The 15,114-nt window shown below is 37.6% G+C and overlaps 1 protein-coding gene across 3 annotated transcripts in view; it reads left to right on the top strand.

The window, feature by feature from the left end:
• LOC105207541 overlaps positions 1–15,114 on the top strand; it is an 82,426-nt gene that overhangs the window by 45,827 nt on the left and 21,485 nt on the right. For all 3 annotated transcript variants that reach the window (XR_005574915.1, XM_026136305.2, XM_026136306.2), the window contains exons 6-8: positions 4,296–4,499; positions 10,081–10,305; positions 10,877–10,937. Coding sequence is in view for 2 of the 3 variants with exons in the window: in XM_026136305.2 (XP_025992090.2) it covers positions 4,296–4,499; positions 10,081–10,305; positions 10,877–10,937 (490 nt within the window). In the remaining variant the exon portion in view is untranslated. The remainder of the gene's footprint in view (positions 1–4,295; positions 4,500–10,080; positions 10,306–10,876; positions 10,938–15,114) is intronic.

Raw genomic sequence — 15,114 nt, forward strand, 5'->3', positions numbered from 1 at the left:
GCCAATCTTCGCGAAGGTATGACACCTTGACTGCGCTGGCGATCCAATAACGTGGATTGTCACCGTTCACGAAACGACCATTAGACCGGTACCGGAACCGCTCGTTCTTCCCTTCAACCGATCGTTACGTTTTCACGCGCTTTAATATACGTAGGTTACACGTTTGCACCGTTTACGGCTCATGGAACAGACATTTCTTTCACTGCATCGACATGCGGCAGAGCGGGTATAACAATAAAAGAGGTACAATGGATCGAAAAAAAATTAATATCTCAGAGCCAGGATCAAGATAAAATCATTTTTATAAATAAATTAAAAGATTGTATCGTATCCTAGATTATGAATAACATGCCGCAGCGAGTCGATATGTTAAATATAAATATCTTTTTTAAGTCCAATATTTTCTTATATTTTCTTCTTTTCGTAGCAGTTATGTGGACACGTAAAACGCGAAACCTATTTGAATTTACTTTTATACAGAGTAGGGCGTTTTAATCGCCCTAGAATATCTCAGAAAAATACACAAGATACAAAAAAAAAACATTTCAGACAAAAGTTGAAGGGTTTAAATACAGCAATTTACTGATTTTATCAGTTTAATCTTGGGTGCCGTCTCGAAGTCACGTTACAATTTTATAATAAGAACTCCCATTCTTTTATAGCATATTCTTGCTGAAATCGAGATGTTTTCAAAACACTATAGTAAAGAAAATTTTTTTTCTTTAAGTACTTTTCGAGTTATAAACCTACACGTGATACACCTTGAATAATGTTAACTCCAACAGTTCTGTAACTTTTGAGTTTCAGAACTCGAAACAGTCCTAAGGGGTTTTTATTAAAAAATTTCAAAGTTATCTTATCCCGACTTCGATATAATACCAAAGTCAAATTGATAAAATTATTAAACAGACACGTTTGAACCTTGCAATTTCTTATTAATATGTTTACTCGAATCTTGCGTATTTCTCGAGATATCCGCCTGGACTGCGCCCTTAATATCTTCGTACATTTATACAGGATTCATTAATGGCTGTACCCATTTTTTACCATAGGAGCATGATTTACCGACGGATTTCTTAACATATTATTAGAACATAATATTAGAAATAATAAATACGTGCTCCTATGGTTATACAATATTTAGATATGTATAGCCACAATTTATAACTTCAATATAATTATAATATTTCCTTGCGGCCGTTAGACAGCCTTCACTTTACGTATTCGCGTTATGTATGTACAATGTATTAAATATGTTACTGTCGAAGCCGTAATCCTTGATCCTGTCATAAATGCCTCGCAACAGCTGCATGAAACGTGGGATCTGGGCAAAATGTGCGACCTTTACGATAAATCTTTCACGATAATATAATGGTCAACTGATCGGGTACAATAAAAGAATTAATGCTCTTTTATAGCAAAACAACGCGATCAGCATCAAGCGTGTTGCGTATTTGTAAAAATTTGTTCTGCGAGTAGTTTCCTTGGAACAATATATAACTTTCGACGTGCCATTTTAATCCAATTTCTCTCTTCTTCTCTTCTTTTTACGCTCTGCGTCCAATATTCGCTGATGACACGTACGTAGCAAACGCACGATTTTCTGGTGAAACGGACAAATCTTCAATCTATCGATTAATAGGGAAATTGGAATAAGCCGCTGCGCGGCAAATACGTCGAATTGCGGTCGGACCGCAAATCTATTATTCTGCATTGAGTGACAAGTTGCTTCAGAAATTAATGGATAATAATGTGAATCTAAACCGCGACGTCGACGCACATACGTGAAAGAATCGATCATTTCAAGGAAGAGTATGTCGCTACACGTGTCTATCGCGCCGCGCACGCTGTCATTGAATAACCAATGCTGGTTGTTAAGTTAAGAAGAACTCGGATTATTTCCATTCAATTACTAGGAACGCGTACAACGTTCACTGTAAGAAAGATTGATCAAAGGGGCATGAAGATAAAAAAAAACTCGTTGGTTCAATACTTTTTAATGATCACGTAAGTTTCCTATCATCTTCCGTTCCTTCGCAAAGATCGCGAGTGTTAACGTTATCGAAAAGCCGTACTTTAAGTAAAGCGAAGGCATGCAACCATCCTTATACCAGTCCTCCCCGGACTCTCTACCTCTGCGTCGGACCACAAATAATCCCAGCCATTAACTGAACTAGCGCGGCCGGCCTTTTGTACACTGGGTAACAACTTTTTATTACCACTTTTAGTGCACTAGCCGTTGCGCCTCTAAAGAAACGCGGCAACCTGATTTACGAGAATGCTCGATACCTTCCGGACGTTTCTTTTTAGATTCCCTGAGAACTGATACGCTCTTTACTCTCGGTATGCCTTGTTCTCGTGTATGTTGTATGTGTGTGTGTGTGTGTGTCATTTACTCGCAACAAAATTCTTGTGAGCACAAACGCAAATTTTTATGCAACATGATTTTGATTCTTGCTTATGAGTCATGATTTAAAACTCTTTATACAAATACAAAGTACACTAATCGAATCAAATATTTTAATTGCTTTATAATATTTCTCTCTCTGACGTTTTAAATATACATTGCCATTCAAAAGTTTGGAAGCAGTAAGAAACTTCAAATAAAAGCAGCAAAATTTATGTAGTACAGTTATTTATTACAATCCAAAAATTTGCCAAATAATACATAAACATGCATTGAAACAAGAACAACAAAAAAAACTCTCGGGTTATTACAATTCCAAATTAAATTTCTGCTTCATTAAAATAACCACTTTTATTTTTGATCACTTCTAAACAAAGTTTGGACAATCTATCGATTAATTTTCGAAAATAATTTTTATTTATCGGAATCGAGAGTAAACATCATGTTTCTGCGATTCGAACGTGACCAAAACAAAGTAAGTATTCAACCGCAAGTAGATGACATCAAAAATTTCTTGGACACGGACATAGAGAGTTGATGTCCCGACCTAAAGAAGTCGTCAATAAATGTGAATAAACATTCATTACAAGCGCTAGCTTTCATAATATTTACAAACAATCTTTTATTTCTCACAAAAATACGACTGCTTCCAAATTTTTATACTGCAATGTATATTTATAACATTTTATATAGTTTCACTAATATTTTATTTATTATTTAACTTGAAAACATTTTTCAGTCGAAAAATTACTCCAGAGTTTAATAAAAAATTATTACACACACATATAAAGGTATAATACAAAACGTGCTCAACTGTTGCACATTGAAATGATTAAGAAATACAGCGTAATTAATTATATGAAATTAAAACTTTGTTAATGTTAGACTTTTTTAGACAGTATAATGAATGTTAGATAAATCAGGATTGTGTTCCTAGCATACACTTGTTTCGCGCTTATAGACAATTATAATCTCACCTGTCGGAAAAAATTAATCGATTGTATCTCAGGGAGCGTAGAAACACCGACGGGCCACGAAGCCAAGTGCTCTTCAAGTACAATTTCATAATGCCAACCTACTTCATCCGCTAAGTTGACCAGCGATACAAAATGCCTTTAGGCAGATATTATATTATATTACAATGCTCAAAGTACACCTGGCACAGCCCCGTTGAAGCTAAAAGAATGGAAACGGAATTCTGAAGCGGAAGACAAAGATGCGATAAGAGAGACAGCCAGAAATAAAGACAACGAGAAGACAAAGAAGAAGATGGCGAGATATATTTTACAAAGACATCTCGGCGGGTCCACGGACAGCCCAGCCCTCTTCTTCTCACCGTTTCTCATTACAGGGAACATCCCAGCCTCGTTAAGCGATTGTCATAAATAATTTCCCTTGACTGACTTCACAATCGCCGTCGATCTTCCCAAATGGGGACTTCGCTAGTTGAGATTTTAAGATCCGATCGGGAGGCCGCGCGCGCGCGATCGCGAATGTAATCCCGTAAGCTCCTGTCCGTCGACAAATCGGAGAAGTAAACCGATCGATAAGCGAAGCGGGTGTACGTTCACGACCCGTCGCGGATATCACGCCGCGTTATCCTGGGCTACCTTGACGAATCATGCAATCGTGTCAGGCATCGATCGGCATCGGATAATACGGCATCGCCTATCGGCATAGCATTGTGCGTTCGTCTCTATTGTTCACGCAAACACGATAAACAGGGACAATGTTCTTTCGCAGCGTCATGTTTAATCTCACGCCCGAGTTCTGGTGTATTCCTCTGTATCATCATAAATAGCGAACGCAACAGGGGCTTTACTCGAGAATCACGGAGGCGCAGTTGTGAAACGAATCTTTCATAAGCTATGTCTCCTCTTCGTTGCAGGCCTGGAAGCTCGGGATGCACGGCGGTGATTACGCGTGGATTTTGCCAGGTGAAACCATCGACTCTTTGAGAATAGCAGGTGATTGGTGGCACGTCGGAGTCCGCGAGTGTTCGCCTTCTCAGCTGTCACAGACTCTGGATGGTTTAATCATCGTCAAGAGCCACGCCACGGTCGTGGGGAACGAGACCAGTGCGTCGGGATTGGTTCGTAGCTTTTGTCAAATTTGCGTTTAAATCTCTCTTATTAATACACAACAGTCGATAAGAAGCAGAATTTACTTAGACTGTCGTAAATTAATTTGCACGAGTTATTATTATATGTACCTATTATGGGAAATTTTTATAATTGGGAATTATAGGGTAAAATCGCTTATTAGGAGATAACGTTCTTTATAATTTATTTTATTTATACCATTAACTTCTATATCCAAATCATAGTAAATACATTTAAGTTTCATCGCCAAAAGTTTGCAATAGATAATAGTTATACTTCGTTGTGTATGAAACTTTTTATCAAAATTGCCGATTTTGATAATCCGGTAATCCAAGAAAGAGGTTCCTGATATGAAACGCAAAGGGTCTTGGACCTTACTAGATACAAATTAAGCTCCAGACTCAAAATCTAGTTGACAAATCGTATGGCTCTTTTGATACTCAAAAACTTTTGTACGTAAATTTTTCTTCAAAATCTATTCTCTTCGAGATATTTTAAAGTCTCAGTGCTAATCCTGAAAGTCATAACTTTTAAGTCTCATAATTCAAAAGTCCTTAATGAAAAACTTTATTATAGCATTTTAATAAGCTCTCCAAGTCAAAATATGCAATAATAAATGGAGATTTTTGAGTGTCTCATACTATGAGTTCCACGTTTTACGGTTTCACGATCACCAAATTTAAAATTTATAATTAAACAAACCATTATTTTATACATCCCATATTTTTCTATTAAAACGATTTATTTATCATTGCATGCAGAATTTATTGTCAAATATTTTATAATAAACATGGTTTAAAAATTCATCTCAATAAATCTTGACGACATCCAATTTCAAAAATTTTTTTTTCAATAACTGCACGCATAATCTAATAATGAATTTTCTACTAAATAGATTTCATCCCAAGAGTAATAATTATAATTGTTTATGAAAGTACCATCCACATGTGTTTATTAATGTAGCCAAAATTTCGATACCTCATAATAGAAACCTATCCCATAATAGGCGACTTTAGCTTATACAGTAACCCGTTAATATGCATAATTCCCAACTTGTTCGGTCAAATTTAATGATTAATAGAAGAAAATTAATCAAAAAAGGGTATTACAAAAAGGTCTGGTTTGTGCTCGGAGAAAATAAAACTAATACTATTTCCTATAGCTTTTATGGCGAGAAATCTGATGATACTAATTAAACTTACATGTTTTTGCGCAATACTAACCTCGCTGTACTCCCATTTGCCTTTATCTATTGTTTGTTAAATCTCGAAAGTCGTTTACAATTACATCTCATGATACGTAGAAAATTATATTTATCTAATTTTTTACCCTCGTTTTACTTTTTCCGAACGCAGCGAAAAGAGATCTTTTTGTAACACCCTTCTTGCTTAACCATTATGCCCAGCAAACACTAAATTACAGTTCTAAATTGTTGGTTATAATTTCCCGCTCGTCAAGGTAATTATTATATAACGAGAGTATTATATAACAATTACATTGTTGAGTGGGAAATTATAACTAACAGTTTGCCAACTGTAACTTAACCTAACCTAACCTAACGTTTGCTGATCTTTTTCCAATGCTAAATTGTCATTATAATGAATCACCTCCTGATTTTCCCGGCTGCCTCAGTAGAAAATCTAATCTTATGCGGGACTTAACTTCTCATCGTTTCTCAATACAATCTTTACGATGTTACAACGCGATGATAGAGAGAATCAGAGCAGAAAACCCCATACGTTCTCTTCTTTCGCATTGCATTATAAATGCACGATAGAGGCTTTCGCTGTTCCTTCCAGAAAGCTGTTTTCCAAAGGATATAACCTAATCTAAATTTAATTTATTATTATTTAAAATAGCAAAGTAGCCAGTTATATAATGTGATCAATAACTATAAAAATTTGATGTGAGTTTGATTGTATCTTTTGGGTTCTGACCTCACATAGGAAGGGCGGAAATCCTCCGCCTTCCGCATGTATTGTGCAACATGAAACGAGATTTCACATGGATTTGTAATGTGGTCAATTATAACGTGATCAATATTAACGTGGTTAATCGCGATAAAAGTTTAGTGCGAATTTGGTCACATCTTCCCATACCCAATCGTCCGCATATTATGTACGTATGTACTTTGCAACGTGAAGCGAGATTCTACATGATTTTATAATTTTCCCACAGCAGAACATAATGAATAGGTTTTACTCTGTGCTAAATAATTACCTTTATTAGCTAATAACTTTTTAATCAAGTTGAGATTGTGAGAAACAACCCGCTCTATTTTTTCGTAAAGGTATTTTCAGTTTCCCAATCTACTAATCACATTACTTACTTGTCCGTAAGCGTAATAACTGTAACACATAACAACCGGGCTTTTTAATTAATTAGAACATGTTTACTTTCATTATTTAAATTTCCCAAAGCAAGCAGGCATTATTCATATTGGCAGTTATATGTAATTTCTGAATTCGTCTAATTGCCCGTAACGTATAAACGATTCTCCAAGTCTTCCACCGCTTCCTTTGAATTACATCCTTTGATTAGCCGTTTATTCTCGGCGACAATCGTACTTACAGCATTTCGCGTTTACGAGGTAACAAGTTTAATGGAAAAAAAAAAGTAGGTAACGATCGCCTCCGGAACCGTTGCTGTTAACAGCGGCAATAATTGCAGAATTTTGAATCTCGTAAAGGCGAAGGCGAGGATGCGAGAAAGCTTAGTCGCAGTGCCGTTGCAATAATAACGCCCGGGCTGCTGCTACAACCCTACCTAATAAATGAAGTCCCGCGAGCGGAAATTAGAGTGTGCAACGAAGAAAGCTGGAAGTCTTGCTCCGCGGTCGCGCGCGCGAGCTATAGAACGCCATTCTGTTCCATTAAAGGCCCGTGTAGTAAAACGTCAAAGTAGAAAGAGATCGCGCGGCTCTAGGATCGCAGCGCCTTTTCGCACCCTGCAGAGCCGGGTAATCAGCTTAATGACGACCGACGAGCCGCCGCCGTAATCGACATTTACGTCAGAAGTAACCGTCGATTTTGAGCACTCTCGAAAATAACAAGCCGCAAAAATAGACCCGCGCGTCGCGATGCCGTCGGTATGTGGATTGTACGCGTCGCACCTTTCACATCCGACGTCTTCCTCGCGAACACGTTTCCAATATAGATGTCTGTCCCAGGTATGTCCTGGGATGCACGTTTCCTCCCGCGATATCAACATGAATAATTTCGCTGTAGCTATACGTATCTATATAATTTCTCCGCATGGCCGAGTAATAAAAATAACGATGTTTGGTGTGAAATAATAGTTTTTTACAAATAATAAATGTTTTCGAGGAAAAGTATTTTTCGATAATCAAACGTTGTAGCAAATAAAAAAACTATTATCAATAGAGTAAACATCAATTATTTATTATCGTTGTTTGCGTGAAAATCAAGTTGAATTCTATGGAGACGATCACTTTGGAAAAATGATCTTCGAATAAGATCAATCCTCGATAACGAAAAGATGTTAGATTAAAAATATTGTTGGCATTTTTTTACATATCCCTATCAGGAAACAATATTTTTTTAATGTTTGTTAAATATTTAAAAAACGTTATAATAAAGAATAAATATTTTAAAAACATTTAAAAAACATTGTCTGCTGGTAGGGATCCTTTCAGGCAATTTTGAATATCTCTGTCTAGGTTTTTCTTTATATTTTATAGTTTGTTGTTTTATTTTTCCTCTTATTTTTAACCACATAAGTTTTATGATAAGAGTGTAAATATTCAATACAGACATTTACATCTCGTAAAATGTAGACGGTCGGTTTTGCCTTACTACGTAAATTTTTGATGAAATTATAGGGCTTGGAAAAACCGTCACGCGCGTACCATACGTGCGCGAAAGAACGACGTAATTTTTCCATGTAATTTGACAAGTGCACTGACACTTTTCTAAAAAGTAGGTACGGAAACGTGTGTAATACAAGTACTTTGAAACGTGACATGCCGCCGTCGCAAGATACGCGCGCTGGCTTCGTTAAATCAAGATCACAGGTCAATAAAATCACCAACATCTTCACACAGAAAAATGACAGCAGGATGGGCTCGGTCTCGTCGGAAAGCTAAAGCTCTAACGCTTTCAATGCATATAAGATTGCCTCCGATAAATAGTTAACGACGTATCATCAATCATTATGAACCAAAATAAATGTGATTCCTTTTCGGAATCCATCTCAACTGTCCCAACGTTAATTACGCATTAAACGCTATCTTGCAAAAAATACGGGAAGTATATGGAATATCGCAATTTTTCGTTACTTGTATCATTTTATCCCACCATTCACTAGTTTATTCCGTGCTCCCAATCTAGAAATAGTCATGACCAAACTACATTTAAATCGGCGAATAGTTCAAAGTGCAATAGGAAATATATTTGAATCGAAGTAATCTAATCGAAAGTTTATCATATCAGGGTGCCCATAAAATCTGCCTTTACCCCCAATACGTCGAAAAATTATGTAAAGTTATGTAATTATGTAAAACCGCGTATTTAATCATTTTGAGGGGTTATTCTACTCCCACCCCTTTCCTCCAACCTTTTTAAAAGAATAGCCCCTCAAAGTAATTTTTCATAATTTTTTAAATTATTTCTGAAATATGGGACCAGACTTTGTATTATGTAATAGATACTTTGTACAGAATATGTGTAAAATGTAACTCACTTGTCAGTATTATATGAAGAGACTGATGAGTTTAACATTCCTTGATAATCGTTCAACTTTCCGGCCTACGGCGTATGAACCGACTGGAAATACGCGTTCCTAAAGTTAAGTCAATGGAAAAGCTGTCTCGAGTATGATGAAGGAAAAGATAAAGGGAAAGATTCGACGTCACTATTTTCCCCTTCAGTGCGCAATTCTCAAACTTCTGAACGTGAAATTATAAATGTAAGAACGCGCCACGTGACATTTTCAGCGGATATTATGGAAATGGGCGGTTCGACTAGCTTCTCCCGGCGAGTTTAATGCGGCGTATTGAAAAGCACAAGGGGGTGCTTACTATGTGCTAATCTATAATAAAATGTGATTCTCGTAGTCACTTAATCAGATTTGCCGCGGCAAGTTCGAGAAATAAGAGTTTTCGCCGTCCTTGTTACTTGTTACGCAAATTTATTCCGATGAATATCGTACTGCGACATCCTTGCTGATCCGGCTTACAGTTACGCTTCATCGCTTCAAATAGAGATAAAGTTGTTAAAAATTAAAATTTTTTCGTTCTTCGTGTCAATATTCAGCGGATCTCAATATAGCTGAAATGTTAAATTAACGAGTTGCGACATTTTTTCTTTTTTTTTTCTTTTTTCTTTTTTTCTTTACATTCGCGACACGCACTTTTTTTCCCGAGCGAACGGAATACACGCGTCGTTGACGCGAACGACAAATTAAATTAACGCGTCGGTTGTTCGCCAGTTCGATTCAAACGTCCCCGCCTTTCTTCGCTTCAACTTTTTTTCCCTTTTTTAAGCACGTACACACGACTACGCGAACGTTACGCGAATCGCCCGACACGTCTCGATCGCATTTATTTTGCAGACCAGCGAGAAATTTACTTCGCAGCTGAATAATACAGGCGTCGCCCACTCGAAATTCGCGGGTCAAACTTACGACGCCGTGTGGGCCATGGCACTCGCCCTCGCCAAAACTGAAGTCCACCTAAATCGACGGAACGAGAGCATGACGCAGTATACGCACACAAGGAAGGACTTTGCCATGCTTCTGTTGCAGCAGCTTAAGGATCTGCGCTTTATCGGAGTTTCGGTGAGTCCGTACAGTCGAAGGATAAATAAAAGCACGAAGAGAGAGAGAGAGAAAGAGAGAGAGAGTATGTGTGAGTGGCCCGTTTATTACGTACATTTGAACGTCCGCGAAACTCGAGGTACGCCACAAAAGAGAAGTGCGCAAAATTGCTCTACACAAATTCGCATATACGGAACACGTCCTTTCACCTGTAGATCCTCTTTCGCCAACTCCGAGTGACCAGTATCTCGTAAAAGAACTGTCGAGCGATTTTTAAGGTTTCGGTAATAATCGAGGTACTTCTAAGCCGAAGGACGCAGCTAAAGTTACGATTAGCTCACGAGATTAGTTACAGACTTTACACCTTTCTTTTTCCTTAAAAGCGTCGAATTTTTAGAGGAGATTCTTCACAACTTCTCGCGTGAAATTGATATAACGCTGCAATTAATTTGTGCTGATTTCCAATGGATAAATGCGCGCGATTGGGTTAACATCTCGACAATAAAACTCTACAGTTGCCTTTTATGACGTGATCTCCCATCATCATTTTGCGACCGTCCGTCACATACATTTATTCTCGTTGTGTTTGCAGGGGCCGGTTTCCTTCGACGACGCGGATCGCGTTGGCATCACGGCGTTCTATCAGATGCACGGTAAGTTCGACACGTGTCATTGAAAAATAGAGGATGTAAAGAAAAAAAGCCATGTATTTCGGCAAAAGTCTCTTCAACAGCTCGTAATGGCTTCAACAGCTTCCCGAATTTAACGAATCAATCGTCGCGAATTAAGGGATCAGAGAATTATTGGTTTAGCAAGATTTGGCATGATAAATGGCAATTGTTGGCGCGAATCGAAACTTCACTGACGAGTCACTAGCACATTTCGCCGGACGCTCTCTGGACTTTACGCTTCATCGGCTCGGCCCGAATATCAATAACGGCGTTAAACGTACAATGAGCAAGAGCTTATGCCACAGGGGTGCACGATGAAATGATACAACTGGGTTGAGAGCACGGACAATGGCTCGATTCTAACGATGCGGCATATCGCATGTTCTATCGTCGAGGACAACTGGCGCGTGGACTGGCGCGTGGATTGGCGCGTATAATCCAATTTATGAGTTTTCTATTATAGAACTGCGCGTCTAGTGTGCCCGCTAATGCGTTTTGTTTATGAGCATTTCCGCGCCGTGTTTTAAGTCCAGCTCTCGATCTATCGTTATCGCGATCGCGTACGTACACACGCGTCCCCATGGTGCGCGTCCTCTCGAACAGAAAATGCAATCTTCCTTTCAGAAATCGCTTTGCGCGTTATGCGATCGCTATACGAATCGCTCGAAACGAGATTATTCGTCACTTGCTTTGATATAGGAGGAATATATCAAATCTCTCTGTAACGCTGCGCAAATTGCTCCAATCTGACATTTTCGCACGAATGATGATCTGCCAAAGTATCTTATGCATTTAAATGAACGCCAATGACAATTATACACAAGGCTATACGTCCGATAATTCATGCCGAGAAATTAATCGCTTGTTACAACTTAACGGAATAATATTTAACGAGCGTATCGATTGATACGTGAAGTATTAATTTTTTTTTTTTATCTTTACGTCTTTAGACGATTAAAGTTGAGAATGGGATATAAAAATTACACGTGTAATACATTGTTTTTTTTTTTCAATAAAACGTTTGCAGTTGTTATTTCTGCATTAAGTTATTTGCGCTTGGGTTATAGAATCTCTTTGTTGGTCTCGAGAAAAAAGCTCGTATTTTTCATTTTGTATACAGAGAATTTCACGCACGGTTCGGAAATTTTTCACGAAACACTTGATATCTTGATTTAAAGTTTTCGACGACCTTGGGTGATTTGTCCAAATGATCGAAGCACTTGGAGCTTCAATGATGCGTACGATTTCTCATTTCTGATAAATGGGACAGCGCGATTTGAATATGATTTACGCGTCTCTTCTTATTTATAGCCCCGGGGGACCAGGGTGGCCTGGCCTGGCCGTGCCCCAGACGTTGGGCAGCGCGGCTTGTATATCACGGAATTGCCTGTTCCGTATTCACTCGCATGAATCCCTGCGGATGACGTATAACAATATTCCGCACCAAAAATGTACCTACCCCCGGCCAACGTCGCTATGCCGTTAACGGATGCGCAAACGGGTGTTCGCTGCATTTAAAAATAATACGCACGCAGCGAGGCGGCAGCGGCGGCGCGACGACACTTACATTAAATTAAAAATTAATTTCTCCCTTTTATCATTAACGCTACGGTAACGCCGTTGTCGCGCTCAAATATAGCGTTAATTAATCCAGAGAAACATTAGCCGACAGGGTCGCGCGCTCGCCGTGATTACCTTTCCCGGTCATTTCTTCTCCCCGGTATTCCTCACAAACGTATCCACGGCCACGCACTCCGGAGGATGAAAATTCAATTTATTAACATTGTCGCAATACTTCTTAATTACACACGCGGCCTTATAAAGTCCCTCCGTTTCAGCGTAATACCGCTACCCTTTCCAATATGCCGCGTGTGCACAAATAGAATTAACCGCACAAAGAGGACACAAAGAGAACGGGCAGTACAATGTACTACGATTTTATTTATGTTTGCCATAAAAAGATAAGCTAATTTTGCACTTACTCTTTTTTTGTCTGATCTCTCATATGACTTGGCACATTATAGTACGCACTTGCAATGATCCAAATCTTCCGTTTGTAAAATAAAAGTTCGAATAAAATGTATAAAATTGAAGCGAGTCATAATTAATAAATAAACACGTGACAAGCAAGTTGACAAATTCGTGAGAATGATAATTTTGACAATTAGGCAACTTGCTGATTGCGACTTGTTTTATCATGACTTCCTTGCATTTTCCTATTTACGGAAAATGTCCAAAGTCATCATTTTACTAAAGCGCTAACAAATCGACGTGAAAACTTCCCGCGACATTCCCATTCGTCCGAAATGTCTGAGAGAAATCGCACAGACTTCGCAAACTACTAACTCGGCGCAACACGACTGTGCAACTACTAACTTCGCGTTCGCGAAACTGGTATTGAATTATAAAACTGAGTGCCACTTGTACTCAAAATTGCAATCAGACATCTCTTGCGCGTGCGTGTTTGTGACGGTGCCATTGAATTGTTACCTCCTTCTTTATATTCTTAAAGTCGATTCGACATTCGACCGGATATTCGCCACAACAGGCATGACGTTTACCACTCAACGCGTTTTTTAATTTAATTATCAAAATGGTAATTACTTGTTGTATGTCACTTCGTGCACACGATCCATTATTTTGTGTCTAACATTATTTACAAACGATACGTCATTATGTGGGAAACCGAATGTCTCCTGCAGATTATTTTAACAGGAAATCAATACATATCATCCTCTTATATCATGTCGCTACGAGTTGAATCAAATACGGGTCAGTTAAACAGGTGGATTATTGCACAGCTATCAGTACAAAATATTTATTTCTCGATATACAGCGTTGCCAAAAAGATATTCAAAAGAAGGTTTGTACGAGAAGGTTTTATACGAGAGGTTAATCACTTAACGTAATTGTGGGACAGTGTCTCCAAAATCATTATAAAATCTTTACGAAATTCTTATATAATCATTTTGCAATTAGATGTAATCATAAAGTCAGATGAAATCATCAAAAATTATAATAAAGTCAACAGAAATTATATGTAAATCAGAAAAAAATCATTTTAGATTTTTTTGTAATCATTCAAAATCATGTGTAATCATCATGAAATTTATGATGAAACCGTGTATGGCTATCATAAAATTTGATTAAATTACAAGCTTTTGGCTTTATAATCAATTTTTTATGTTGTCTTTAAAAAAAAAAGTTATCAAAAATTTTTATGATCCTTTTATTAGAAAAATCTCAATCGTAATGAATCCCAATAAAGTCTTGAATATATCTATTTTCTGAGTGATTAGTCCTCAATTGAATTTTATTTGAAAGAAATTAGTAAATACTTAACAGGTGTTTCTAGTCGAATAAAATCATTTTTAATCACAAGAAATCTGGCAATTACACATGCAATCCACGAAAAATTATTGTGTAATCAGATGAAATCATATAAAATCAAATGAAATCATGTAATCTGTGGGACAACATTTTAGCTAGTGGTTACCCCCTCGGTTTTATATCAAGAAACTTTACTTCTTCGGATAAGATTTATAAATTTATCGTTAATACGAATCTGAAAGTACATGTCTTTGAGAGCGAGAGAAAAAAATGAGAAATTATGTGATTCTAGGTCAAACATATCTGTTACGTAATAATAAATTGTATTATACATATTGCGACGTAAAAATCGATCTATCTGCCTTAGCCTCAATATTTAATTGCAATCAATCACGATCACGTTGAATGCCCTAGCTGGAACTGATCCCCATATGGATTTCCAATATGATGTTAAGTCTTTTGACACATTCGGCCATTTACCGCGTGGATACTTCGGTAATGGCGAAAACGATTTTCTTTCTTTTTTTTTATGCGGCTTGACGAAACGCGTGAAAAAAAGTTTGCCGCGGAATTTATTTTCTGGGATAAATTGACTAATATTTCACCGCGAATTTTTACGGCCCCTCGACGGTTTGTTTGTGTTACAACTCTCTAGCTTCGCGTTTGTTTTCTGTTTCTCATCCTTTTTGTAAGTTACGTACACACACACACACATACACACGGGCGCGCGCGCGCACACGCACAACTGCACAGTTATTTTTTTTTATGAATATACAATAAATTCTTGCCTTATAGTAGTACTATGAATATATATCAGTCGATCTAATAA

The sequence above is a fragment of the Solenopsis invicta genome, chromosome 5, assembly GCF_016802725.1.
Source record: "Solenopsis invicta isolate M01_SB chromosome 5, UNIL_Sinv_3.0, whole genome shotgun sequence".
NCBI lineage: Eukaryota > Metazoa > Arthropoda > Insecta > Hymenoptera > Formicidae > Solenopsis > Solenopsis invicta.